Source organism: Podarcis erhardii, assembly GCF_964252035.2.
Source record: "Podarcis erhardii genome assembly, chromosome: 6".
Classification (NCBI taxonomy): domain Eukaryota; kingdom Metazoa; phylum Chordata; class Lepidosauria; order Squamata; family Lacertidae; genus Podarcis; species Podarcis erhardii.
Window position 1 is genome coordinate 91,452,426 of NC_138510.1, and position 27,489 is coordinate 91,479,914.

At 43.3% G+C, this 27,489-nt stretch overlaps 2 protein-coding genes across 3 annotated transcripts in view; one reads left to right on the plus strand and one right to left on the minus strand.

Annotated features, from left to right (window-relative positions):
- Positions 1-1,557, plus strand: part of FIRRM (FIGNL1 interacting regulator of recombination and mitosis) — a 36,595-nt gene extending 35,038 nt beyond the window's left edge. The window contains exon 24 of the mRNA XM_081865815.1: positions 1,137-1,557. Within this exon, the coding sequence (XP_081721941.1) occupies positions 1,137-1,322 (186 nt within the window). The 3' untranslated portion in view covers positions 1,323-1,557. The remainder of the gene's footprint in view (positions 1-1,136) is intronic.
- SCYL3 (SCY1 like pseudokinase 3) lies at positions 1,308-20,560 on the minus strand. 2 transcript variants are annotated; one of them, XM_081865871.1, is made up of 14 exons: positions 20,411-20,560; positions 16,763-16,881; positions 15,437-15,622; positions 14,096-14,209; positions 13,038-13,094; positions 12,359-12,461; positions 10,593-10,704; positions 8,348-8,425; positions 7,011-7,150; positions 5,783-5,970; positions 4,955-5,126; positions 3,503-3,661; positions 2,460-3,163; positions 1,308-2,120 (listed from the first exon to the last, which is right to left on the minus strand). In XM_081865871.1, the coding sequence occupies exons 4-14, from the start codon at positions 14,132-14,134 to the stop codon at positions 2,064-2,066; spliced, it is 1,809 nt and encodes a 602-aa protein (XP_081721997.1). In that variant the 5' UTR covers positions 14,135-14,209; positions 15,437-15,622; positions 16,763-16,881; positions 20,411-20,560; the 3' UTR covers positions 1,308-2,063. The 2 variants fall into 2 exon arrangements, with proteins under 2 accessions (XP_081721997.1, XP_081721996.1); XM_081865870.1 differs by having other exon boundaries at positions 16,595-16,881.
- Between the last annotated feature and the right edge of the window lie 6,929 nt (positions 20,561-27,489).

Here is a 27,489-nt window from a genome sequence, read left to right on the forward strand (position 1 = left end):
TGCAGTATATTCTTACCTTCAAGCCCTGCTTTTTATTATTAAGATACAAACTGTAAACATTTCTAACCCTTGCAATTCATGGGGAGAAAGGGTCTCTCAGTCTGTCCTACCCCACAGAACAGGGAACTTCAGAATTTTTCTCTAACAATAGCTGCCTAACCATACCAGGTCTACTCTGACATAAGTGCCACTGAGTTCAGTGTGGTTTGGATTGCAAGCTTTAAAGGGCCATGTTAGGCAGAGCCTTTTTAAGGCAGGGCATGAGGTTTTAAGACCCATTCTTTTGACTATTGAACTTCAATCATATTATTATAATTGAGTTTGTAAGTGATGGGGCCACAGCTGCTTTTATAGTCTTGCTGGTACACACAGGTCTTGCTCTACAGATGCTTGTTATACAAAACTTCACTTATCTGAATAGGAGGAATTAGCGCCCAAACCATGCTGTATATGCCAGAGATTCAGATAGTCAAACAGCTGGATCTGTGTGTGGTACAGTAAACAAATAAGCAGGCTTAAACAAGCCTTACTTCTTGCATTTTGCTGATCTGCAATAGCCGTTTTGCCGGAAACCATGATGAGAGGGAGGGGGAGAGACTGGACAAATAAGAGAGCATTTGTTTCCTTGTTTGCCTTTTGCAATGTTTCAGAGGGGTTTCCTGTCGTTTTGGGGTCAAAACTCTATGCTTGAGAATGCATTAGAAATTTTCCCATAGTAATCGTTGACACGTTATGCAAAAGCTTGTTTAATTACTGATTTCCAGGAATGCATTATATTCAGTAAACACAACCTGCATGTATATAATAGCCCATGTTGGGGCTTTTTGTTTGTTGGAATGACCAGTAACTAGTAGTCTGAGAGCTGCCTTTAAAAATAAACACTGTCATGAGAAGTGACCCCTCTTGGTATTGCAACATTTTTCTTTTGAGTTTGCAATTACAGGCCAAGAAGATAGTGCCCGACAGTCTCCATACAATTTGAAAGTGGATCATTTTGATTTTTGACTAAGCAGCACTACTTAGCATGCGTAATGGCTATGAATCAAAATCTTGAAAATCAGATTCCATCTTGTGTGTCGAGCAGTGACTGGGTTACAGAAGTGTCGGATTATAAAACTACTGTTTTCCATTTATAGCCCTCCCCGAAAAGAACTTGCTACTCAGCCACTGAAGAGCAATATAAGTCAGCAATCGACGCTGCCGGAAGGACACTGGAGGTTTTGAAAGCGCTACTACAAAAGGGCCCACCCCCTATTTGGTTCGCAAAGAAACTGGAAACTTTACAGATGACACTGAACAGTTTGAAGAACAGCATAAGTTGATAGATTTAATGCAACCTTTTGAGTGACTTCAGTACTGCAGACTGCAGTCCCACCAGAGATTCACAGCTCAAAGCCAAAGAAACAAAGTGCAGCCCAGTGGTAATTTTAGAGTAAGCATGTTGTATAGTCGGTTTGCAAAGTTTACAGGGTCTTATTGGTTCGAAGAGTGAAGATACTGAGCGAAGCTTAAAGTAAGTTATTGAACACAGAATTAAAATACATTTTTTCTATGCCATTTCTTTTGACTTCAGCCTGCCTCCTTTGATTACCAAGAGCATTACAAACATGTAATGGAAACTAAACTGTGAGAACGAAGATTTTTGCTGTGATGCTATTCTCCCCTCATTTAAGTTCACAGCTTCTCACACTGTACAAAAACATAGCTTTGTAAAAGACAGCCTAGAATTTCTTGCACCTCTACCTGTTGAATCAATTCTCATAAGAAATAGATTACACAAACATTTAACCAGTGAATTGTCCATTTATTTTTCCTAGTTTTCCATAAACAGTAACGGTTGGTGGAAAAAAATCAGACCACACAGCCTATCCCTCTTTCCAAGTGCACAGGGCTGGATGCATGAGTTGTCATGTGGCCTAAATGCTGCAGGTGAAAAAGGCAAGCACCTGACCGGACTCTGAAGATACCTTTGAGGCCTTGGTGCCTGTGGAGGGGCAAGACTTGTCCAGGGCATTGCAGAAGCAGCTATCTAACTCAAAACATAGCTCAAGGTCTTTTCTCTGTCACCAGTTGGCATCATCTTCCCAGTTCAGCTCATCTTGTTCCCAGCCAACATCCACCTAGAATAAAGATAAAATGCATTAATCATACCAACAAGCTCTGTAATAAACAAATGTTGCACAGCTAAGCTGCTAAGAGCCATTAGTTTTTATTGGCTATCAGTGTTGATACACTTTACGTAGAAAAGTAGTACAAAAGGGATGCTGAAGGCAGAGACTCCATCCCTCTAAAGTCCTGGTGGCCAACACAGTGTTGCTCACAAACCTCACGATTTCTTTTTTCTAGCATTACTTTGAGAAAGACCATGGGCTGTATCCTAAACCAGCTATTATAATTTATTTTTTTAAACTGATACAACATGTTGAACAAAGAGAGGTATCCAAGTTCCAAATTCTCACCTCTGTAATTTCAGCTGCTGCAAATTTAGAAGAGAACTGTGCATCGCATTCGCTGCCGGAGACTGTGTTAAAGTTGTTCTGAATGACAGGATGGGCCCCCAGCTCTGGCAGAATCAGTAGTGCTGACGGAGGTTTGATGTCCGGGACCATGTCAGCAAACCAGTCCAGCTCTGTGTCATGCAACTCTTTCCTCTTCACCTGGATCATATACTCCTCCCCTAAACCACATTCCAACTGGGGAGGCTTCTCTAAAAGCGCTGCTTTGGGCAAACCGATTTTGTCTTGCTGGTGGTCCCTGTGGCTGTAGCTGCCACTATTGATGCTGGGTCCCGGAGATGGATTACATTTGAGAGTTCTGCATTCTTTTCTGAGCTCAAACATCGTTGGAGGCAGCTGCAGCTCTGCGACGTCATTTAACCCTACAGCAGTGAGGCTGTTTCCTGAGGAGAGTTTCAAGTTAGGGCTGTCAGCTGCACCGTCCCAAGATTTGCCGTCTACATCGTGACCAGCAAGACAGGGACTGCTGTTCACACAAAACTCTTTCCTTTGGCTCTCTACACTTTTGTCAGCCTCTGGCTTTTCACCCTCGCTCCAGTCTGGCCATTCCTCTCCTATCTTCTCAACTGCATGCTGATAACTTCCACCATTCCTCAATATATTTAGTCCACCAGGAACACTGCTTAAGTGCAGAGAGTCTTGTTCTCCTGTGAAAGACAAAGAGCACATGTCTGTTTTGAGGAGGGATGCATTATAAAAATTTAAACACACCAACATGCATGACTGCTTGCACTGAAGAGACATAAAAGGCTAGCTGAAGCACAGTCCACCAGATCAGAACATATTAACCTAGCCTGACATCTCTTGCATCTATCAACCTAACCAGTTAAAAATAGTAAGTTCAATGATATGAAAGGTCTGCAGTCTAAAGTGGGTAAGAGCTATAAATGCTAGATTTTTTCCTATAGAGCAGAAGGCATTGCAGAATCTTCAGAGCCTTTTAGAAGCAAGGACTGTGGCAATGAAAAAGAAAAAGCCAGGATTACCTTCTCTTAAGGCGACATGAGAATCTTGCCTTGGCACATGGTTCCTGCTGCTGAAGGGAAGATGCCCAGAGCTGGGGCACTTGAGAAACATGGAGTTATTCTTCTGCAGGGGCTGATAAATTAGCCTTCTCTGGCAACTTACTACATGATTAGGAGAGTCTACAAGGATACACAAACCAAAAAAATATGGAAAAATCATCTATCAACAATATTTGCTTTTCAAAACTTCCACTTATTCATACGCAAAGGTTTCATTCTAAGCAGTTTAAAGTATAGCTAAATTTATTTTGAATTCTAGCATGCTTTAATGAAGCCAACCAAGCCGAATACAATTAGTATCTGCACTTAAATGGAATTTATTTTTGTCAGTTGCACTTTTTAGCATACCAAGAGCATTTGATCACTCTGCCCTGATTTCCCACAAACAGGTCTTGGGTTTCTCTCACTTGTTAGGCTATGAAGACAGTAAGAAACAGCAGAGTCTGTTGTGCCTTTTTTTTTTTTTTTTTTTTTAAAAGAAACTTCAAACACTGCAAGCCTAGCTGGGGGAACAGGAGCAGATTTTATTTCCTTTGTGTTGTAGTTTGGGGGAAGATATATAACAGCATGGGAGACTCCTGCTGTCACTTACATTCTCCAAACCAACGGAAGTGAGAGCTGGAAAGGGATGAAAGCTGTTAATCATTGTTGCCGGAGGTCCATGTGCCCTCGGTGGAATGAAAGATACCTAAGCTGGGCTTTTAGGCACTGTGGTGTTGTCATAAACCCATTAAAAACTGTTTTGACAACACAAACATACATTTAGGAAGGTAGGCACCAAACCTTTTGCATAGACTTGAACACCAGACTCAAACAACTTTATAGAAAGGAGGATCATCTGCAGAGACAATTTCAAGATTCTGGAAGACTTTAATTGAGAGCTTGTTCCCCCTCCACCCAAGAGAGATTCTACCCATACATACTTAAATTTTAAGTAAAGGTTCCATTTAAAATAGATTCAGGAGCTGGGGGGGGGGGGGGAATGAGAGGACAACCAGCTGCTCAGCATGCACACAAAATATGAACAGCTGAGCCTATTACAATTGGCACATAGTATTTTTTATTAGGCTTGTTCCATCGATGGGAGCAATGACCTCTACTAACCACTAGTCACCCAGTGCACTTTTGACTCACATGCCACAAGTAAATTTTCTGTTTAGAGCTGGTTGCCTAAACATCCCAACCCTGAGGAGAAAATCACTGGGTTCGGCACCTATTCCCAGCTGAGAGCTAACTGTCAGCCCTGGTGCTTTCCTAATTAGAGCATCAATGCCGTGTCTTTCAGAAAATAGTTCACTAATTATAATCTGTTGCTCCAGTTACAATCTCTGCTCTGGTTTGAGGAGAAGAGCAGGCCTATGTGCAGCTCAACTGGTTTGTAGGAGAGCTTGAAACCTGCTGTTATTTACTTACCTTCTGGGGAAAGGTCTGTGGTTTTTGTGAAGCTTGGAGCTGAGCTTTTGAATATCTTTGTCCTGTCGCCTCCCACAACAACTTCTGGTCCGAGCAGTGAAACCAGCACCCCTAAGCTTTGCAGCGTTGCAGCCACCAGAGAGTCGCTGGTATCTCGCAGCCCCAGTAAAACCTAGAATAAGGACAGGCTATCAAGCACAAGCCCGTTCAACTGGGGAATCGTTTGCTGCAGGTTCTTAATCCTCTCTTGACAGCCCAACCATCTGGGGGGAAGTCCCTGTGACATGCCTCATTCCTCTAGCCAACTTCCTTCTGAAACCAATGTGGGTAAGTGAGCAAGCCCACCTCCCTTCAACACCCTGGCTTCTTCACAAAACCAGTAATAATGAGACACTAGATAGCATCTGCTTATGGTGAATTCTAACCCTGAACACAGACATAAGGGTTTGGAGAAGGAGGTTCAGTGTGAGTCAACATGCCAATAAGCAGGGTTTGTCGTCTAAACGGGAAATAGGGCTATGATTGCATAGCATGGGCTGTACGACAGGGATGGGAAATCTGTGTGATTCGAATTCAGTTCCCAGCATGGCCAATAAACAGGGATGGAGGCCCCCGTTTCCTGGCCCTGCTTTAGGAGAAGGGCACATTTGTTTCTGCACAGGGAGACAGTAGCAAAGCTGAAGGAGGGGGGAGATAGGACACGTGGATATAATTTATAGATATGGGCAATAAGATTGACTTGTGCCAGTGCTGGACAGCCTTTATTTTGTCGAGAAACAAGTGCTTTCTTGATATGTTAGTCCCAGATTCCTGCCTTGTCATATTCACCTGTGGCAATATTACATTTTTCAGCTCTTTCTGAGTGAACAGCTCTGCATAGGCATCTAGGTGAGACAGCAATACCATCCGAACGTGCTCTTCATGCACCTCAAACAGTTTCAGCAGCACGGGGCTGACGTGCGCCTGGAACACGGCCGGAGACAGCAGGCCATTGATTTGGCTCTCGCCCACTTTATCTAAAGCAAAAAGGGTTGGAAGGGTCAACGGGGTGTCTGCTGAAGTTGGCGATTTGAAACAGCCAGCGCGGACAGGAAAATGTCTCTACTACCACACAAAGCCTTCAATCTTACAGTAATGTGTGGCAGCTTTTCTCTAGCGATGCTGCAGCTGGGAGCAGAAGCTTAGCAATTCCATGAGCCAGAGAAGCAGCTGCTGCAGGGAATGCTTCTTCTCTACCCCCAAACTCCCAGTTGGCCTGGGATTGTAAAACTGAAGGAAAGCGTGCACAGGTCTCATACATTGCCCAGGGCACTAAGGGCTGCTGGGTTGTGTGGCTCTGCGAGTGTTACAGCAAGCCACCTTGAGAATCGTGGTCTAAAGATGGGACACAAATAAACGACGAAGCAGCAGCAAGTCCAATGCATTGACCTATTGACTTCTCGTGGTTGTAGGTGGGCAGGCACTATAGGAAAAGCAGCCTGGAGCCTTACGGGAAAAGGAATGGCATCAGTGGGTGAGAAGCAGAGTACAGTGGTGCCTCGCAAGACGAAAAGAATCCGTTCCGCGATTCTCTTTGTCTAGCGGTTTTTTTGTCTTGCGAAGCAAGCCCATTGACGGATTAGCGCTATTAGCGGCTTAGCGGATCAGCTGATAAGCGGCTCAGCAGCTTAGAAAAGGGGGGGGGAGGGAAAAAAAGTCGGAAAAACTCGCAAGACATTTCGTCTTGCGAAGCAAGCCCATAGGGAAATTCGTTTTGCGAAGCGCCTCCAAAACGGAAAACCCTTTCGTCTAGCGAGTTTTTCGTCTTGCGAGTTTTTCGTCTTGCGGGGCACCACTGTACCTTTCTTCTGCCTGGTACGTTTAGGCCAGAGGACAAGCTAATCTCCACAAGGGAGTTAGAGCATCAAGCGAGGAGAGGCAGCAACAGGAAAGAATGGCCGTATTGTGGGCAGGTGTATAATGGTACAGCTGTCCCCTTCAGCACAGCTTGAAATTCTTCATCTACTCACACTTCTAATGCGTTGCGCTTAATCTGAAGAGATAATGAAAATTTCACCTTTTCTTGGACCAAGGAGATGGGGAAGGAAACTCTTGACAGCTACTGGCTCAGCAAACACAAGCGGATTGAGCAACAGAGGTACCAACCGCAAAGCGATCAACTTTTCTGACAAGCCAGCCACTCTGTCCAGCAGGAATCTGTGTTGAGAGAGAAATTGCTCAGCGTTCGCCATTATTGCCTCGCAATGCAATTGCTGCACCAATTTCCTCCCCTCTCCTTTCTCGCTCGCCCATTTACAACCCAAACACTAGCGGAGTGTATCAGTTGTATAAATGCCCAGTGACTTGGGAGTCCAGGGCTATGGCAATAGAGCAGTGGACACAATCCTTTCGGGAATTGCAAATCTATTTCTGGTATTTCCAGATCCAAGACACACCTGGAGTAAGTCCCACTGAATGCAGTAAAGATTTATTCATTTGAAGAGATAATTTTCCTTTTTTGTTACACTGAAGCTTGTATCACAGTGTTATATGGTCACATGTATAGCGGCTAGATGTTCTGATTTATCTGCATTTTTGAAGACTGCTTAAGTCTCACCCATGCTGGCCCCGAGTGATTTCTCCAGAAGGAATGGAGCCCTTGAAAGCAAAAGATTTCTATGCCCTTGCTGTGTATGCCTATACATTAGAGTACTGGTGTGCTTGAAGTGAGGAACGTCAAGTGTCTCTAAACATCTACAGAGTGCAATTCTTTCTTTCCTACATATCATAGCTCAGTCCTACACAATTATTTGCATGATCTGACCACCATTCAGACCAGTAGCGCTCAACCAGCTAACTTCCCCAACCCTATGTATAATGGCTTTGGTTATTTTTACTTTTAAAATGTAGTATCCTTTTTCTTTTCTTTTTTGCAACAAAATGGTGCTTATTGTTTATGTTGAAAATATGGAATGGGCATGGGGGAGAGAAATGTTCACTGCATGCTTCACAACTGAACTAATACCCAACTGTCTAAAGTGGGGGCTCTGTTGCCACTAAGTTACGGTCCTAAAATGAACTAGTTGAGACTGTGATTCTCATTTGCACCCTCATATACATGAGAACTAGTAATTAGACAGGACGTCACTTGCAGTCATTGCAAAAGGAAGATATTTTTCTGCAACGTGCCACTGTTCTGACAGACACAAAACAACGTTTTTCAAGAATGTTACCACAGCTTTTTTGGAGTTAAAAGGACCCCTTTTCAATCTGTGCATTAAAACCAAATCACACAGTTGATGCCCACAGTTACCAGAGAAAATTCTAATAAAAATACTATAGAAAAGAAGACTTTTTATAAATAGTGGCAAGCTAACCTAAGTAATCAATTAGCTACTGACATTTTTCACTTACTTGAAAAATTCAGTTTTCTCCTCTTCCGTTTTCAGTGTTAGACTGTTCAGAAAACTCACAACTTCCAGAAAATCATTTCTGATAATGAAAAAAAAAGTCATTGCATCAAGAATTGAGAAGCAGAAGCAAAAGGAATTTGGTATCTACAAAGGAACAGAAATGCTTAAGTAAAGTAGAGATAGAGAAAGTACGGTAAGCTTTTCCCTCTCATTTCATGCTGCTGGAAATCAAGGGGTTATCTAATGAAACTGAATGCTGGAAGAATCAGGAAAGACAAAAGTACTTATTTACATGGTGGTATGAGATCACTGGCGCCAGGTATAGGGGGTGCTAGGGGCTCCAGCCCCCTCAATATTTAGAATCAGGAGGTCCAGCCCCCCCAATATTGAGGGGGGCGACACCCCCGTCACTGCTAGGCACCCCAGCCCACACCCAGAAGCCGAAAAGGGGATGGGATGAGCAAGGGCGAGCAGCGGAGCCCAACACTGCGCTCCTCCTCCCCGCAGCATGTCCCACTAGAGCGGATACGTCATGTGATGCACCCCCCCCCAATGTAACTGGTGAGTTGGCGCCTCTGTATGGGATTCACTTCTACATGATGTAGTGATTGATGGCCCCCACCATCCCTGACGGCTTTAAAAGGGGGTGAGACATTCATGGAGAAGCAGCTGATTACTGCAATGCGCTCTATGTGGGGCTACCTTTGAAGGTGACCCAGAAACTACAACTAATCCAGAATGTGGCAGCTAGACTGGTGACTGGGAGCGGCCACCAAGACCATATAACACCGGTCTTGAAAGAACTACACTGGCTCCCAGTACGTTTCCGAGCACAATTCAAAGTGTTGGTGTTGACCTTTAAAGCCCTAAATGGCCTCGGCCCAGTATACCTAAAGGAGCATCTCCACCCCAATCGTTCTGCCCGGACACTGAGGTCCAGCTCTGAGGGCCTTCTGGCGGTTCCCTCGCTGTAAGAAGGCAAGTTACAGGAAACCGAAGGCAGAGCGCCTTCTCGGTAGTGGCACCCACCCTGTGGAACACCTTCCACCAGATGTCCAAGAGAAAAATAACTACCAACCTTTTAGAAGACATCTAAAGGCAGCCCTGTTTAGGGAAGCTTTTAATGTTTAATAGGTTATTGTATTTTAGTGTTTTGTTGGAAGCCGCCCAGAGTGGCTGGGGAAACTCAGCCAGATGGGGGGGTATAAATAATAAAATTATTATTATTATTATTATTATTATTATTATTATTATTATTATTAAAGGCTACTAGTCATGATGCCTACATTGTACTCCCACTGACAGTATACCTCTGAATACGCTAATCTAGAAGGGTGTATGGCTTGATCTAGCAGGGCTTTTCTTACAGTCTTAGTAGTCGTATCTTGGTTGTCAAATGCCTTGGTACTCGGACATTTTGACTCCCGAACACTGCAAACCTGGAAGTGAGTGTCCCGGTTTGCAAACGTTTTTCGGAAGCCGAACGTCCGACGCAACTTCTGCTTGAGTGCAGGAAGCTCCTGCAGCCAATCAGAAGCGCCGCCTTGTTTTTCGAACCATTCCGGGAGTTGAATGGACTCCCAGAATGGATTAAGTTTGACAACCAAGGTACCACTGTAGAATTAAAAGTTGGGGTTGTATCCAACGATGTTCTGCTCAGCACAATGGACCTATGTTAGTCATGCCCATTAACTTCAACTGGGTCTAGTGAAAGTACAACCAACAGTGGATACAACTCTTTCAACTTTAGAAGGAAATTATAGGACCTGGCCTTAGCCTACTTAAGTCTTCAGATGAATACTTGAACTCAGTATGTATATTAACTGACAGAACTGAATTACGCAACAATTCAAATAAGAAGATACCGTGACATTTCTCTTAATCATAACTTCTTGCAATTATGGTAGGGAAGTATATTTTGTTTACCAGAGGCCAGAATTTAGGCAATTTCGACCACTGGGTGTGAGAGATGTCGGCAAATGTAACCTAGAAAATCGGGATTTCTAAGAGCGTCATTTCCCATCACACCACTAAAATTGGAGTGATTGTACTTGTAGCATATGATGGTTACTTTAATCCCCCGCTCCTAATCCGTAATTAAATTCTTTTAAGGAGTACGCTTGTTACATATCCCTAGTTGTACGGCTCCTTTCACCCACACTCAAGAAACCTCTGATGATGACCTCTGAATTTCATACTTAGGTAAGCTTTTAAGGCATCGGCACACATTCTAAGAGTATGCTCACCTGAAGAATTCATGCCGCAATAAACTGGACAGTGGAGAGCGGCCCATAAAATCTGGGTTTAGCAAAGTAGACCGTAAGGTGTGGTGAAAGCTGGATATAACGTCCTCTGAAACTGAAAGACAGTTTAGCAATCAAATCTATGTTAGAAACTCAGAGCAAAAAGACAGCCTCAAACAATAGTGGGGGCAATTAAGGTTCATTCTTCTGCACCATAAGCTTAACAGCAACACTTTCAACAACAGGAATGACTTTTCCTGCAGTTGTTTAAGAATGCAGAAAACAAGGTTTGGCCAGATGGCAATGGAAGCACTAAGAAATATCCTTCCAAACCAACACAAGGAGAGAACACCCTTAAAAATAATATTAGCTTCTACTTTAGGACTTAGTCCTACTTGATAAATTACAGGAAAGTACTCTTAAGGAAGTCATTCCTCGTGCCATTTAGCTGGTGGAGCTTCCACAGGTATGTGGCACGAATGCCTGGGAATATTTAGGGCAGATTCTCTTCCACCAAGTGGGCCAATAATATAAAATATGCCAGAATGACCTCAATGCAGATTACCATGCTATTTATCTAAACCCTTAGCTAATACAGTGGTGCCTCGCAAGACGAAATTAATCCGTTCCGTGAGGCTCTTCGTATAGCGGTTTTTTCGTCTTGCGAAGCAAGCTCATTGACAGCTTAGCGGATTAGCGCTATTAGCGGTTCAGCTGATAAGCGGCTTAGCGGCTTAGGAAAAGGGGGGGGGAGGGGGAAAAACCCGCAGGAACTCGCAAGACATTTTGTCTTGCGAAGCAAGCCCATAGGGAAATTCGTTTTGCGAAGCGCCTCCAAAAAGGAAAACCCTTTCGTCTAGCGGGTTTTCCGTCTTGCGAAGCGTTCGTCTTGCGGGGCACCACTGTATATGCAGGTGGGACAATTAAGCCATTGCCATGTTTGCACTGGGACGCGGGTGGCGCTGTGGGTTAAACCACAGAGCCTAGGACTTGCCGATCAGGTCAGCGGTTCTAATCCCCGCAACGGAGTGAGCTCCCGTTGCTCGGTCCCTGCTCCTGCCAACCTAGCAGTTCAACAGCACGTCAAAGTGCAAGTAGATAAATAGGTGCCGCTCCAGCGGGAAGGAAAACGGCGTTTCTGTGCGCTGCTCTGGTTTGCCAGAAGCGGCTTAGTAATGTTGGCCACATGACATGGAAGCTGTACGCTGGCTCCCTCAGCCTATAAAACGAGATGAGCGCTGCAACCCCAGAGTCGGTCACGACGGGACCTAATGGTCAGGGGTCCCTTTACCTTTACATTCTGCATATACTCTAGAGCGCTGAGAAACCATTTTAAATAGCAAACCACTGTTAGCTACTGCACAGTGCTTGCATTTAGGACAGCTGTTGCTCAGACTCAATACAGTAGAATCTCTCATGGAGGAACCCTGTGTATTAAAGTCCCTTAATACCATTCATTACAATCTTTAAGAGGCGACATGTTGTCCCTGAAATTGCAAACAAAACCATCACACCACTTAAGAAGTCATTTCCTACGTGGGGTATATCTAGAACCAGGACATTTGTTCAACAACACCACCAAATTCTGAACTATCGGGGAAATAATAGACAACTCAATTCCTCCGGAGTGAATGTTCTGCTAAGGCAACAATTTTAACTGCAAGGACATATTTTCCATACCAAAAGCAGCTCCTTAGAAGAGTCAGTCACAAAGGGAACTTGGGATTACTTATTTGCAATGATGCCATTTCAATTCCAAGAACTCTTACCCTCTTCATTTAAAAAAGTCAGCAGGTTTTCAACCATTACACCAAATGAGTAGGCATCACGGGAATGCCCTTGGCCGTCAGGAAGAAGTTGGAAGTTGTCAGACTAGAATAATAGAAAGAGGATCACACAGCAGAAACTGGCTTAGTCCCTTTGAAAATACTTCCCACCTCTGACTCCAGTTTGTACAAAATTTATTTTATAGCCCTGCCTTTCCATTAAAGTGTTCAACGCAAATTACAAAAATTAAGAACAATACCATAACAAAATACAAAAACAATGGAAAACAACAGACCATATAGTAGCAAGGAGTCTAAAAAACACAAAAGCTTAAAAGTCTAGTCACAAAATGGGGGGGGGGGAAGGATACTGAATTTTAAATACACTTTACATGTTAAAATACGTCTTGAAAAGGCAAGCAGGGATTTTGTGGAGCCAAATTTGGACTCTGGTTAAAAATGTTTACAGACAGAAAATCCAGAGACAACGTTCTTGAGGGTTTCCCCACGCAATTCCAAAATAGAAATTTAACAGCAACTTCATCTTAGCATCTTTTAAAGTATCTTCCCCACAGAAGATAACGTTGTTAGCTGCTTATTGGCTCCACCCATCAAATTAAAAATGGATAGTTTTCTGTGCTTATTTTTCAGATCTCCCACATAAACAATGGAGAAAACTTACCAGTTCTTCAGGTGGAATGCCAGTCTTCTCCCGTATTGACTTGATACTATGCAGGAACTATAAAGAGAGAAGAAGCCTTTGAGCCAATGAATGGTGATTTTAGCACTGGGCAAGACTATTGCTTATTAAATTTGCACACCACACTTCATCGGTAGATCTCAGGGGGATTGAAACATGACAAATTACAAAAAGCATATACTACAGAAGTCTTCACATGTTAGCTGTCATCCTTATAATCTTGGCCATACATTGATCAAATATTCAAGAAGCGGCGTCTTTCCTCTCTGTTTCACCCCGGAATTATTAGGAAATATTTTGTATACTTCTTTGCTATGTTTATTGTCAATTTCTTCTTGTATTTTTGTCCTTGGTAATGTGTAATGTTTATGTTGATACTAAAGCAGATGCTCTATTTAGTCATGCTTTTACAGAATGTAGAAATTCCCTGGTATTGTTTGTATAACCCAGGCATAAGCAAACTCGGCCTTCCAGACATTTTTGAGACTACAATTCCCATCATCCCTGACCCCTGGTCCTGTTAGCTAGGGATGATGGGAGCTGTAGTCCCAAAACATCTGGAGGGCCGAGTTTGCCTATGCCTGGTATAACCTACGTTGTTGTTAACCACCTGCTTTGTTCAAATGTAAGCAGGATATAAATTGCCCAAATAAGTCAATAACTTGCTTGTTCATAGCAGCCTACAGGAGCTAGTGAACTTTTGGCTAAAAGATAATTAGCTGCCAGTCTTGCTGAACGCCATCATTTAAGGCAGCATTAAATGCCCTCCAGGCAATGTTCTAGTCCAGCTAGTCAGGGTTGCTGGAAGATGCAGTCCAACGACATCTGTGGGGTCCATGTTTGCCACTCCTGGTTTAGAGAACCTGCAAGATGGCTTCACCCTTTATTTCAAGGCAACAAGGCTTGCTAATGAGCCCACACGCATTTCAACCTAACAAACTTTAAATTACCCAACGCAGGGAGTTCAATAGCAAAGACCACCCAGAAGCCAGGAAATGCCCTCCTTGGGCATGGCAAAGGAGTGGCCTATGTGACTCTACCTCTGCTGTTGCTTCATTCTGGTTGCAGACAGTTTCCATGCCTCCTAGCTTCCAGTGCCCATCTTCACTCACAAATACAGAAGATAAGCAAACATTGTTGTGTGTCAGGTGTCCCTAGAATACATTTTGAAAGGAAGGGAAAACATACAATAAGACTGGGAATAATTGTAGGCATAAAGCGCTCGTTAGTACTAATTGGGTGTCACGAGACTCCAGAGGAGCGCTGCCAAAACCACAGAGGAGGTTTATATGCCACCAGAGAGCTCTTGCAAGGAGAGGAGCTGTATGCCAGGCCAAATTTAACTAGCATAACTCAGTTTACTCCCAGCACACCGTATCTGGGCAAGGAGAGAAATTGATGCTGCCTCAGGGTGTGCTCCCTTCAAATCTGCAGAAGAAGCACAAAACAACTGCTGAACAAACCAGATGGGAGACATTGCAATGAATCATGTAAAAGACTGGAAAAATACAAAGCCAGCCTCAGAAGGCACGTGATCTGTTGTGTATTTCAAAAGGCATTTTCCTTTATTCCAACACCTATGGCCAGATGGTAATACTGCCAACTTCCCAGCAGAAATGAATTTCCTTTCACTGCAAAACCCACAACTCCCAACTCCTGGAGCATAGGAAGATCACTATTCTTTATGCTACTAATTTCAACTAGCATCATTTCGCATGTCACACACATATAAACCTCCTCTTCTTGCTGTTCTCCCACACCAGCCAAAATTTAATGCATTATTTTAAAAATCAAATTTCTAGTTCAAAACAAAGCATACAAATAACGAGTTTATGCAAAAGTATTAGCTTAATATATCTGCAAAAAAGTGCTCAAAGGAGGTCTTGCAATAAAGAATTTGTTTTACTTTTGGAACATATTACTCAACATGCATATCCAAGGGGTCTTCCTAATATGCCGTTTCAAAACCAGACAGTGTCAGTCATCAATATATTACCCTGGAAGACTGAATGAGGCCGCCGAAGAACTCATCAATCCTTCTTGCCATCTGAAAGCAGCCCAGTAGCTTTGCTATCAGTTAGCATTAAGTAAATTAATTTAGCTCTGAAACTGCTCATTTGAAAAAAAAACAAGCGAACTGAAGACATATGATTTTACATGTCCAATATCTTGCATTCAAAGTAGGACAATGACCAGTTCGTCAAGCAAAGCTCCCTCCATACATTACAATTAGTTTAGGCCATGCCAATCAATGTGGTGCTCTCCAGATGTTGTGGACTCCAACTCTTATACCTAACCATGGGCAGATGAGAATTGTTTTTCTATCCTAAACATTCACCTCTATTCCTAGAAGTAGAGAGAAAACCAAACCAAAAACTCACCCTATCATGGAGGAAGACAAGAGCCTGCAAAACATCATAGATACCAGCGCATATCTCTGGAGAAGAGAGGGTCTCCAGTACTTTCTCCAGTGGCTGAACACGCTCTGTAACCAGGTGGATTCCATCTGTTTCCACAGTACAAGAAAGGAAGCGCAGGAGGCAAGGGTGGCGTAAAGTTTTCAGGTGCTTTCAAAACGCAAGATAAAGCCACTCAGTATGGGGCATCACACATTATACATCACACATTAAAATAGGGAAAATGAACAGTAGTCTACATTGCTTTTTTTTTGGCACAGCTTGATTTTCACATGATACGATTTGATTATTTAATTTCTACGCTGCTTAATATATTTAAAATATATCCAGGAAGTGTAGAAAAAAACAACCCCTGAAGCACCAGTAGTCAAATAAAATATTACGAAAATACAGAGTTACATATTAAAAAGTTGCATTAATACAAAGTTACTTATGTAAATTGGTATCAATTCATTTTCCTTCTGACATACCCTCCCTCTCAGCCTCCTGGTTCTCACCCTGGGTTCGAACAAACTCCCCACCCACAAAATCCTCACAACGAGAAGAATTTCTGGAAACAGCAGACATCACCATAGGCCTATCACTCTGGATTTGCTTTTCATGTGCAGGCCCAAGGTGGGTGATGCTCAGGCTGCCTACAGCTGTGCCCCATTCTCCACACCCAGTTCCAGGTGCATCACATTGGCTGAGTTTTCCCCGGGATCCAGAAGATGGGGAAAGGGTCTTTCTCAACTCTCAGCTCTTCCTTCATTTGCCACTTTATTTTCTTGCTCTGTATACCCTTGTTCAATGCTGACAGCTCAATAACGTATTTCTAGTTTTCACCAGTTTCTGCTCATGTTTTGTGCTGGTGAGTTTGAGCTGTGTTGGGTAGCCAAATCTGGAAGAAGCTGAGTCATATAAGCTCAAGGCGCTGTGAATTAACTAGAATTCCTGTTAGTTTGGTTTGGCTCCTGCTCTAAGTTGGGTGAGTAGGGGAGAGGGAAAGCCTGCAACAAAAGGAGGATATTGTACTATTCCTAACCCGAGAGTTATCATTGTCTCTGAGGTCTTTTTATACTGCTGGTGAAGCAAGTTCTAAATTTTTTAAAAATAAATAATATGCCAAATATAATACAATACCTTGGCAGCTTTGTTAACATTGTCTTCATTTTCTCTCTTGTACACAAAGACAGACGCAAGTTTGCCACGCTGCAGTACCGCTGGGTAAATATTGACTCCAGAGGGTAAAATAAATGGAGGCTCTTGCAACGCATCACGCTTTAAAGCGCTGTTCTCTGAGCCCATTACCTTGTAAACTCAAGCCGTTTTGCAGCGGGGGTTTTCTAGTGTCAAAGCAACTTTAAAGAGAAGCGATTCCAGACAAATTAGTCCCAACAGATGTTACTGTAAATTCCTCATAGCATTCTCTGCACAAAGATGAAAGACACAATAAATAATTTTAGATATTGTTTGGGCTTTTCTCACACACGAAAAACATGCATAGGATTGCCTTGAATCAGTCTTGGGACAAAGGGTTCGAATTCCAATCAGTGTGTTAAGCACAGAGATTCCAAGGTTCAAAAGACAGCATCAACTTTTAACAGTTCTTTGCATTAAAGAAACAGCCACACTATTTCTATCAGTTAATGCTAAAACATAAAGCCAGAAGTAGGAATGTACACAGGAAAGCACCAGAATCTGTATTCTCTGGAAGCAACAAATTAGCTGTGCTCACTACCCAAGCCCAAATTTTGTTCAGTCAAAAGCAGCAAAAGCGAGAAGTCCACTTTAAACTTATCCACGAACATGACGTATTCAGGGTTTATAAATGAATCCAAAGAATTACACAGAATCATAGGATTGTAGAGTTGGAAACCTTTGCCTAATGTGGAACTCGAATCCATGAGATTAAGAGTCTCATGCTCTACAGACTGAGCTATCCACAGACACCTTGAAAAATTTAAAAGTTTGAAATTGGGATCCTTTCAAAAACCTATGCCAATGAGAGAGGAAGAGGACCAGAAAAAGTAAATCAATAAGAAACTGGTTTACACACTGTATTAAGAAATAAAGAACTCAGTTGTGTTCATCTGCAACAGGCTATGTAAATCACTTGTGAATTTGCCCCTTGAGTCTGATGTTGAAACCTCTAAGCATCCCTATAGGATGCACAAATTTTTCTTTTGTCCTTGGCTGTGAAGGATACAGAAAAAGCCTACTTCTAGTGACGGCCTCTTGTCTTCTAAGCACTTTTGTGTACTTCAGGTATGAATTTTCTGGTTTTCCTCTGCAGCCTTAAGCTTGTAAAACCGAGATTTTTTTAATACTCTGGAAAAACGTGTTTGTTACACAACACCACCCCCACCTGTTTTTTGTGTGGACAAAATCAGACAGAATAGTACTACGTTAAGCCATTAATATTTTCGTGTGTGTTATTTAAGCAAAGTTTGATGGGCACCTGGAATTCAGCGCCAGTAATTATGTGTTGCTTTATATCAGACCCAGATAAGAAAATCTGCCACTCATGCCGACACACTTGCAAAGGTTTTACCACCATTTGCGTTTTTTTGCTTACCCTGCCCAACAAAAAAACAACCCACCTCCTTGACAGCCCTTGCTTTTCCCAACTCTTTGCTTTGTAGTAGTAGTATTAATTATAATATATTTATTTATACCCCACCCATCTGGCTGGGTTTCCCTAGCCACTCTGGGCGGCTCCCAACGGAATATTAAAAATAGAATCAAACATTAAAAACTTCGCTAAACAGGGCTGCCTTCAAATATCTTCTAAAAGTCAGATAGTTGTTTATTTCCTTGACATCTGATAGGAGAGTGTTTGGCCAAACTGTGTCATCAGGGAAAGTCTTCAGTTAACATGCACACATGCACACACACACACACACACAAACATACACACCCAAGTCTTGCAACACTTTCAAAACCAACAGGCCTTCTGTAATAAAAGTTTAAAAGGACAATACAGTGATGCCCCGCAAGACGAACGCCTCGCAAGGCGGAAAACCCGCTAGACGAAAGGGTTTTCCGTTTTGGAGGCGCTTCGCAAAACGAATTTCCCTATGGGCTTGCTTCGCAAGACGAAATGTCTTGCAAGTTCCTGCGGGTTTTTCCCCCTTTCCCCCCCTTTTTCCTAAGCCGCTAAGCCGCTTATCAGCTGATCCGCTAAAAGCCACTAAACCGCTAATAGCGCTAATCCGCTAAGCTGTCAATGGGCTTGCTTCGCAAGACGAAAAAACCGCTATACGAAGAGCCTCACGGAATGGAGTAATTTCGTCTTGCGAGGCACCACTGTATTTAAAATGCATCTCTGGGTTATTTGTGGGGCATAGGAATTCATTCATATTTTTTTCCTCAAAATATAGTCTGGCCCCCAGCAAGGTCTGAGGGACAGTGGACTGGCCCCCTGCTGAAAAAGTTTGCTGACCCCTGGTCTAGACTCACAACCGTACAGTGGTACCTCGGGTTACATACTTAATTCGTTCCGGAGGTCTGTTCTTAACCACTTTAGCTAATGTTCTGTACCACTTTAGCTAATGGGGCCTCCCGCTGCTGCCGTGCGATTACTGTTCTCATCCTGAAGCAAAATTCTTAACCTGAGGTACTATTTCTGGGTTAGTGGAGTCTGTAACCTGAAGCGTCTGTAACCCGAGATACCACTGTACTTGTGGGGGCCTCACGGAACAGATTAATTTCGTCTTGCGAGGCACCACTGTAGCTACTTTTGTCAGATGCACTCTTAACTCCCCACCACCAATAGCAACGTGGTACGCGCACGATTTTTGCACATCTAGTTCAGGGTGCACTATGTGTCCGACTGGGCTCCGTTCTGCAAGGGGTTCTCCCATAATGAAGCTGTCCGTGTTTAAGGCGTCTTCCAAGACTTTGGTGTTTTGCTTCAATGTCCAATCACAGCTCTTCCCTGGAGCAAACAAATGTGAACCAATGTGTTTGAAGGGAAATATCTAATTTGCATTCCACCAGGCCTTAAGGAGAGGCCCGACACTGACAGGCAGCACCATCAACTGATGTGTATCATCATCATCATCTTTACCATTATTACTATCATTCTTACCTTTTCTTTACCTTTTTATCATCATCGTTTATTGAATTTGTATAGTCATACCTCGGGTTGAATGCGCTTCAGTTTGAGCACATTCGAGTTGCGCTCCACGGCAACCCAGAAGTAACGGAGTGCGTTACTTCTGGGTTTCACCGCCTGCGCATGTCCTCAAAATTACATCACGCACATGCGCAGAAGCGGCAAAAAGCGACGTGCGCATGCGCAGACGTGCCGTCGCTAGTTACGTTTGTTTCTGGATGCGAACGGGGCTCTGGAACGGATCCCGTTCGCATCCCGAGGTACCACTGTACAGTGGTACTTCGGTTTTAAGTACTTAATTCATACTTAACCTGAAACTGTTCTTAACCTGAGGTACCACTTTAGCTAATGGGGCTTCCTGCTGCTGCTGCGCTGCCGGAGCACGATTTCTGTTCTCATCCTGAAGCAACGTTCTTAACCCAAGGTACTATTTCTGGGTTAGCGGAGTCTGCAACCTGAAGCGTCTGTAACCTGAAGCGTCTGTAACCCGAGGTACCACTGTACCGCCCTCTACCCGGAGGTCTCACGGCGGTCCACTGAATAAAACCAAAACCACGAAATACATAACCAAAACAAAAACCACCACCTTTCAATTACGGGGGAAAGACCCCACCACTCTCTCTCTCACACATACACACGTGCAATGTAACAAGCAACACAAGCTCCTCCAATGGACTCCCCACAAACAGTGATCGAAAGGGTTTATTTTTTGGGGGGGGACCCCAATTCCCCCCCCCCTTTCTCCTGAGAGCGGAGCTAGAAGGAGCTGCCCCCTCGTCGGGGCCCAAGGCGGACTAGGCCCGGAGGGGCGACCCCCCTTCCCTTCCCGCCCCGCTCACCTGCTGCCCCGAGGGCGGGGGGCGCCCCCCGTGCCGCCCTTCCCTTCGCCGCCCTTCCCTTCTCCGCTCCCGCACCGCCGCTTCCCCCGTCAAGGCGACTTCGGAGGCGGACTTCCGGCCCGAGGAGCACCATAGAGTCTACACCACAGCAGCCGCGCAGAGGCATTTCCCACTTCGAGGCCGGGAGGCGGACTTCCGGCCCGAGGACCACCATAGAGTCTACACCACAGCAGCCGCGCAGAGGCGCTTCCTACTTCGAGACCAGGAGGCGGACTTCCGGCCCGAGGAGCACCATAGAGTCTACACCACAGCAGCTGCCGCGCAGAGGCATTTCCCACTTCGAGGCCGGGAGGCGGACTTCCGGCCCGAGGAGCACCATAGAGTCTACACCACAGAAGCAGAAGCGCTTCGTCGGAAAGCGGCCACCTAGGGGGCCGCCATGTTGCGGAGGTGACGTACATCCTGTCCGGTAGCAATAGGGCACGGCGACATGTAGCACGGGCTGATTGCGTCCGGTAGCAACACATAACGCGGGCTGATTGGTTCCGGCCAACCCCTTTCCCGGGGCTAATTTCGGTTTTTTTAAATTTATTTATTATTATCCCCTCCGCCCTGCTCATCCGTCTGTCCGTTATCCTAAAAGAAAAAGGAGAGCGGGCTTTTAGGAACTGGGGTGGCTTTAAATGAAAGAACTGGTGCAGTGCTCTTTTCATTGCAATAATCTTCTTGTTGTTATATTTTTTATTTTATTATTTTATTTTATTTTTTATTTTTTTTCTATACTGCCCTATACCTAGAGGTCTCAGGGCGGTTTGTAGAACAAGATCAACATAAAACCACTGTGTGTGTGTATCTCTCTGTGTGTGTGTATAAAAACAACAACCCAGTAACATCCGCCATTTCAAACGGGTTTAATATGTGGATGGTTTTGATTCTACTCATGTTTGAATTTTCATGGGTGTTTTCTGTGATTCTTGTTTTCTTTTAATTTTTATTTGCATTTTCAAAAGCAGGAACAGAGAGCATCTTGAACAGCATATATACAAATACCATATGACTTCCCTTCTACCCTTTTTCTGGTTCCTTTTGTTTTTCTACTGCTCCGTGTAATCCACATCTTTTTAATCATCCAATTTATTATCTATTAAATACCCTTAATCTATTTCAACTCTGCTGGATTTACACGAGACCTGCTATGTATCTGTCTATACTGGTTCTTGAAATATTCCATAAACATTGTCCATTCCTTCTTATATTCCTTATCTTTGTTTTCTCTTATCCTGTTCGTCAGACCAGCCAGTTCAGCATATTTGAACATTTTACACTGCCATTCTTCCTTAGTGGGGACTAGACTTGTTCTCCACCTTTGTGCCAATAAGATTCTAGCTGCAGCGGTGGTGTATAGTAGTAAACGCTTTTGTTTTTGGGGGGACCTCTGTTGTTACCATCCCCAAGAGGAAAATCTCACTTTTTGGGGAGATTTTTTAAAGTATCTTTTTCAATTCATTATATATAGTTTCCCAATATTCCTTAATTATTTTACAGGACTGCCACATGAATAAAAACCCCTCAATTTCATTACACTTCCAACATACACCTTCTTGTTTTCAATCTGTAATCCTGCCCTGAGCACAAGTCCCATCAGTTGGGGGGGGGATATAAGAATTAATATTCTTACAAATGAATATATAAGAAGCCTGTCCTCAATCTACTGACAGCCCCCAAAAGACTCTCATTGAATGTTCTGCAATTCTCAGAGAGGGCATCTCTGTCCCCATGACCGTGTATATTTTTATTACAATTATTTAGATTGTTACAGATCTACAGTAAGTTTTTTGGGGGGGTGGGTTGCAAGGGCGCACCCATAATGGCTAGAGCAGGCTTCCTCAACCTCAGCCCTCCAGATGTTTTGAGACTACAATTCCCATCATCCCTGACCATTGGTCCTGCTAGCTAGGGATCATGGGAGTTGTAGGCCAAATACATCTGGAAGGCCGAGGTTGAGGAAGCCTGTGCTTGAGTGAGGGGATGTTGCAATTGAATAAATGGTACAGTGGTGCCCCGCAAGACGAATGCCTCGCAAGACGAAAAACCCGCTAGACGAAAGGGTTTTCCGTTTTTCGAGGCACTTCGCAAGACGAATTTCCCTATGGGCTTGCTTCGCAAGACGAAAACGTCTTGCGATTTTTTTCACCCCCCCTTTTTCTAAGCCGCTAATAGCGCTAATCCGCTAAGCCACTAATAGGGATGCTTCGCAAGACGAAAAAACCGCTAGATGAAGAGACTCGCGGAACGGATTCTTTTCGTCTTGCGAGGCACCACTGTACAGTTTGGAGAATTGAAGGGAAGGTGGCAGGTGTTAGATTTAAAACACACAGGCTGGACCAGTTCTCCTGTTCAGAAGGTGACTGATAGTGATGCAGTTAAGGACACAAGGAAATAAAACTCCAGTGCAGGGCCATCTGAAGGCAGCCCTGTTTAGGGAAGCTTTTAATGTTTGATGGATTACTGTATTTTAATATTTTGTTGGCTGGGGAAGCCCAGCCAGATGGGCGGGGTATAAATTATTATTATTATTATTAAATAGTAATAATAATAATAATAATAATAATAATAATAATAATAATAATAATAAACAATTGGCTATGCAGGTGCTGTCCTTTCCTTCCCCAGATGCGTGTTAGCAGAAGAATTGCGTTGGGAAGGGGAGGTCACATGAGGCATGACGTCCCACAAGAAAAAATGTGCCCTTTAGGGGGAGGGAAACAGGTCTGGATAAAGGGGGACAAGATGGCAGGTTGCTGCTTGGAGCAACGGTTCTTAGGAAGAAGGGTGGAAACCTGTGCCAAAGTTTTCCAGTTTTTTTGCAGTGGAAAACCCCGTGTTTTGCAGCACCCCACAAAAGGAATAATTGATATATCAAACATGGGGTTCGTACTTAACAACTATGAACCCCAACATTTGGGATCCCCTGGAAACCAGTGCCAAAGTTTTGCAGTTATTTTGCAGTGGGTTTTTTTTTTTTTTTACAATTTTACTGAAGGTTTTAAAGATACTGAGCACTGAAATCCACTCATTTGTAAAAAAGATAATAGAAAGCTATATATCAAAATGAATAAAGAGAAAGAAAATATAAAATGGAATACTCATGATTCTTGCTAAACACAATTATATAAAAAAGAGAAAGAGAAAAAAGAACAGAGGAAAATAACTAAATTAATAGATAAATGGATAAAAAAAGAACTCCTGCCTTTCTGACAATTATCTGTAACAACAATTATTCAAATAACTTGATGGCATCCATTCAGGGGTTATTCAAATTTTAAAGGCAGCAAGATTTAAATATTGCCATCTTTACAGAGCTAAGAGGAATTCAATATATTTCCTGAACGCCTTCAGGGATCAAGAAAGCTCTTCAATGGAAGGTCACCTGTAGGATTTGAATTATGTCAAGAAAAATGGAGGCGGAGTGTATTACGAAGAATGTAAACTTACCAGACATATTTGGAAGTACCGACTTGCAAGTTCTTTTTCCCAAAGGGACAATCATAGAATCTTAGAGTTGGAAGGGACCCAAGGGTCATCTAGTCCAACCCCGTACAATGCAGGAATCTCAACTAAAGCATCCATGACAGATACTTCCAAGGAAACAGGGGCAATTTGCCAGCCCCAGCTAGCTCCAGCCCACCGGCCGGTAGCCGGGCGATCTCCGGTCCTTGGCTCAGCATGAAACAGCGACCCGCAGTTTCAGAAGCCTTCAGAAGCTGGAGCACGCTCCAATCTGCAGAGAAAATAACACTGCGCAAAGAGAAGTGTAGGCAGTTTATTCAGCATATGTCAGGACAAAGGAAAAACATGTCTTCTCCTTTTCGTGTCCAAGAGCAAGCAGCAAAAGCTATACACACAAATGAAAGCTGTGCTGGAGTGTAAACAGACATGTGACATACAACAATCCACACATCTGTTTTAAGGTGGAACGGAACATCAATATCCTAACACACCCAACCTCTGCTTAAAAACCTCCGAGGAGAGAGTCTACCACCTCTCGTGGGAGTCTGTTCCACTGCCGAACAGCTCTTGCTGTCAGAAAGTTCTTCCTGATGTTTAGTCGGAATCTCCTTTCTTGCAATTTGAAGCCACTGAAGGCTAGATATCCACCACTGAATAAATCAGGCAATTTTAGATTTAGCTTTAAAGATCTCAGCCAAGTACCCGGAAACAATCTTGGTTTCGGGAGTAGCATCTCTCAGCAAATATTGGATTACAGACTCTTTGCAAAACAACATTCTGAGCTGTAAGGGAGTCACTAGGAGATCTCCGCGATGGGTGTAGAGAAGAGGGCAATCCAAAATTATGTGATGTATCTGGTGTTTTCTTATTACAGAGACAGAATCTGTTTTGGAAGGGGATTTTTTGAAACCCTCCAAACAATACAGATAATAGGGGAATGCATTTAGACGAGCTAGCATAAAAGCTCTGCAATGAAGTTTCTAAATTACAGTGGTACCTCACAAGACAAATGCCTCGCTAGACGAAAAACGCACAAGACGAAAGGGTTTTTCATTTCTTGAGTTGCTTCGCAAGACGAATTTCCCTATGGGCTTGCTTCGCAAGACGAAAACGTCTTGCGGGTTTGCTTCCTTTTTCTTAAAGCCATTAATACCCAGGGAATCCGCGCTCCGCAAGACGAAAAAAATCGCAAGACGAAGCAACTCACGGAACGAATTAATTTCGTCTTGCGAGGCACCACTGTATTAGGCATGACACCATGCAGCAATCCTAAATAAGCAGATGTGCATAAAAAGGCTGGGAGGGGTAGAATTTTTGGGTTTCATGATCTAGCAGCCTCTGCTTGATGAGAGAGATTTGTGAGTCATCCACTAGAAGAAGGGAACCTATTGCAATCCCTATTTGCCTGAGTTTGAGGGTAGTATCAGAAAACCATGTAGAATTATGTGTATCTCTCAATAAAGAAGTTAGTAAGCTTTCCGTGTCTGTATTAAAATGAATTTTTAGCCAGTATTTGAAAGTCATAATCCAGCCCCTAGATTGTAGGAGATGCTGGCCTAACTCTGTACACATAAACTCTGTGTGCTTGTCGCATTGCATATTAGTAATTTATGGACAATCAATCTTTCATTTTAGTATCAGACACAAGCCCAGGTGAAGGATGTATTCTGTGTAGTGGGGCAACATGTAAGGGTCAGTAACATTAATAACGCCACCAGCGTCTGGAGAAAGCTAGCATGAGCCGGGGCATTTTAATATAGTGCCAAAATACTACAGAAATTAATAAACCCTCCTGCTTCATATATTATGGGACTGCATCCAGGATCAGATTAAAGCAGTCTAGCTGCTATTAAAATTTATTTCCATAGTTCCTTTCTGTGGGATTTGTGTGTTCAGCCCCAAAGCACACTGGGAAGCCTGCTAGTAACCGCTCAAGGGGTCTGAAGTGTGAGTCATTGAGGTGAGAAGCAAACACTCAAGGCAGGTGGTCTGCGTATGTCTAAGGCCCCCCAACTCAATTGCTTCAGCATTTTAACAAAAAAGCAACACAAACAGACAGCTTCTACAGTCATTAAAACAAATAGTTCTCCATTAAATGTAGTAAAAGGACTCTGGGGAGATATTTCCTGGGAGTATTTTGGATAGCAAAATGAACATGGAAAGAAATTACCAGAGTGGGAGGTCTGGTTTTTTTTCCCCCCAGCACACATTTTTCATTTCACCAAGTATGATCCTTGCTCCATACGATATGGAGACATTAGGATGTGGTTTGCCAAGTCATTTTGAAGCTCAAATACGGGAGAAGTCAAAACGTCCATTGCAGTTTATAAAATGTAGTTCAGGATTAGTATCCTTTTGCCATATTAGTGATCTACAAAGTGCAGCATAGTTAAGAGAGACCTGGCACAAATGAAGGTGGAGGGTCTGTGTTTCAAAGATGAATCTTTCTGTTAATGTCTACTATATAGTCAGTCCTGATTCGCACACCATTATTCCATGCAGCATAGGCTGGGCTTCTTGGCAAAGCAGCTCCTTGCAACATAGTGTTCTCCTGGGGTGGCAGTGCTATATAATTAAGCAGAAAGATACACCTGTGCTTTGAAAGGCACATTCTGTCTAGAGCAGAACTTTCCAAACCGTGTGTTGTGACATGTTAGTGTGTTGGCTGCAGTGTGTAGGTGTGTTGCACAAACTCTCTCCTGGGGCTGGAAGGGGGTTAGTTTAACCTCAGGTTTGCTAGTAAAACTGCATTACTATGTCACGAAATGATGCAAAACTGAATTACTGTATCGCATGTCCAAAAAGTGTGTCACCAACGTTAAAAGTTTGGAAAGCTCTGGTCTACAGCAACGGTTTTCCTCTAGAACAGCGATGGCCAAACTTGGCCCTCCAGCTGTTTTGGAACTACAACTCCCATCAACCCTAGCTAACGGACCAGTGGCCAGGGATGATGGGAATTGTAGTCCCAAAACAGCTGGAGGGCCAAATTTGGCCATCACTGCTCTAGAATATGAATATGGAAAATGTGGAATTGTACTTTTACGTCTCAGTTAAGAATGTCACTATGGTCTGGATCCCCCACCTATGCTTGTACACACGTAAATACAAGTTCCTCAGGAAACACACCTTGTACGTAGAGGTAAATTAAGCGCAGTTGCGCCAAAGAAGAGTAAAGTCAACATTTGGCATTCAGATATATGCACCTTTTCCAAGTTAGCCCTATTGGTTTTCACCATTTTGACACCACTCCCTGTATTCAAACAACACAGAGCACCATGTGCATAGAATGTCTCTTGCAGTTTGCAAGCAGCATGGTCACAAAAGTATATGCACACCTGTGTTAGAACTATTCAATGACACTAATGCAACATATCACTTGTAGCAGGTGTACGAAGTGTGTCTCTGTTCGTAAAGTCTCATAGAAGGTGGCCAACCCTGGATTTAAGGGTGTTATTCAGCCTTCTTCAAGGACATTAAAAAGGATAAATCAATTACTTTTTCAGAAGCCAGTTAAAATGATTGCTCATCAACAGTAGTAAGCTTAATTAAAAACTCACAGAGCCTTAGTA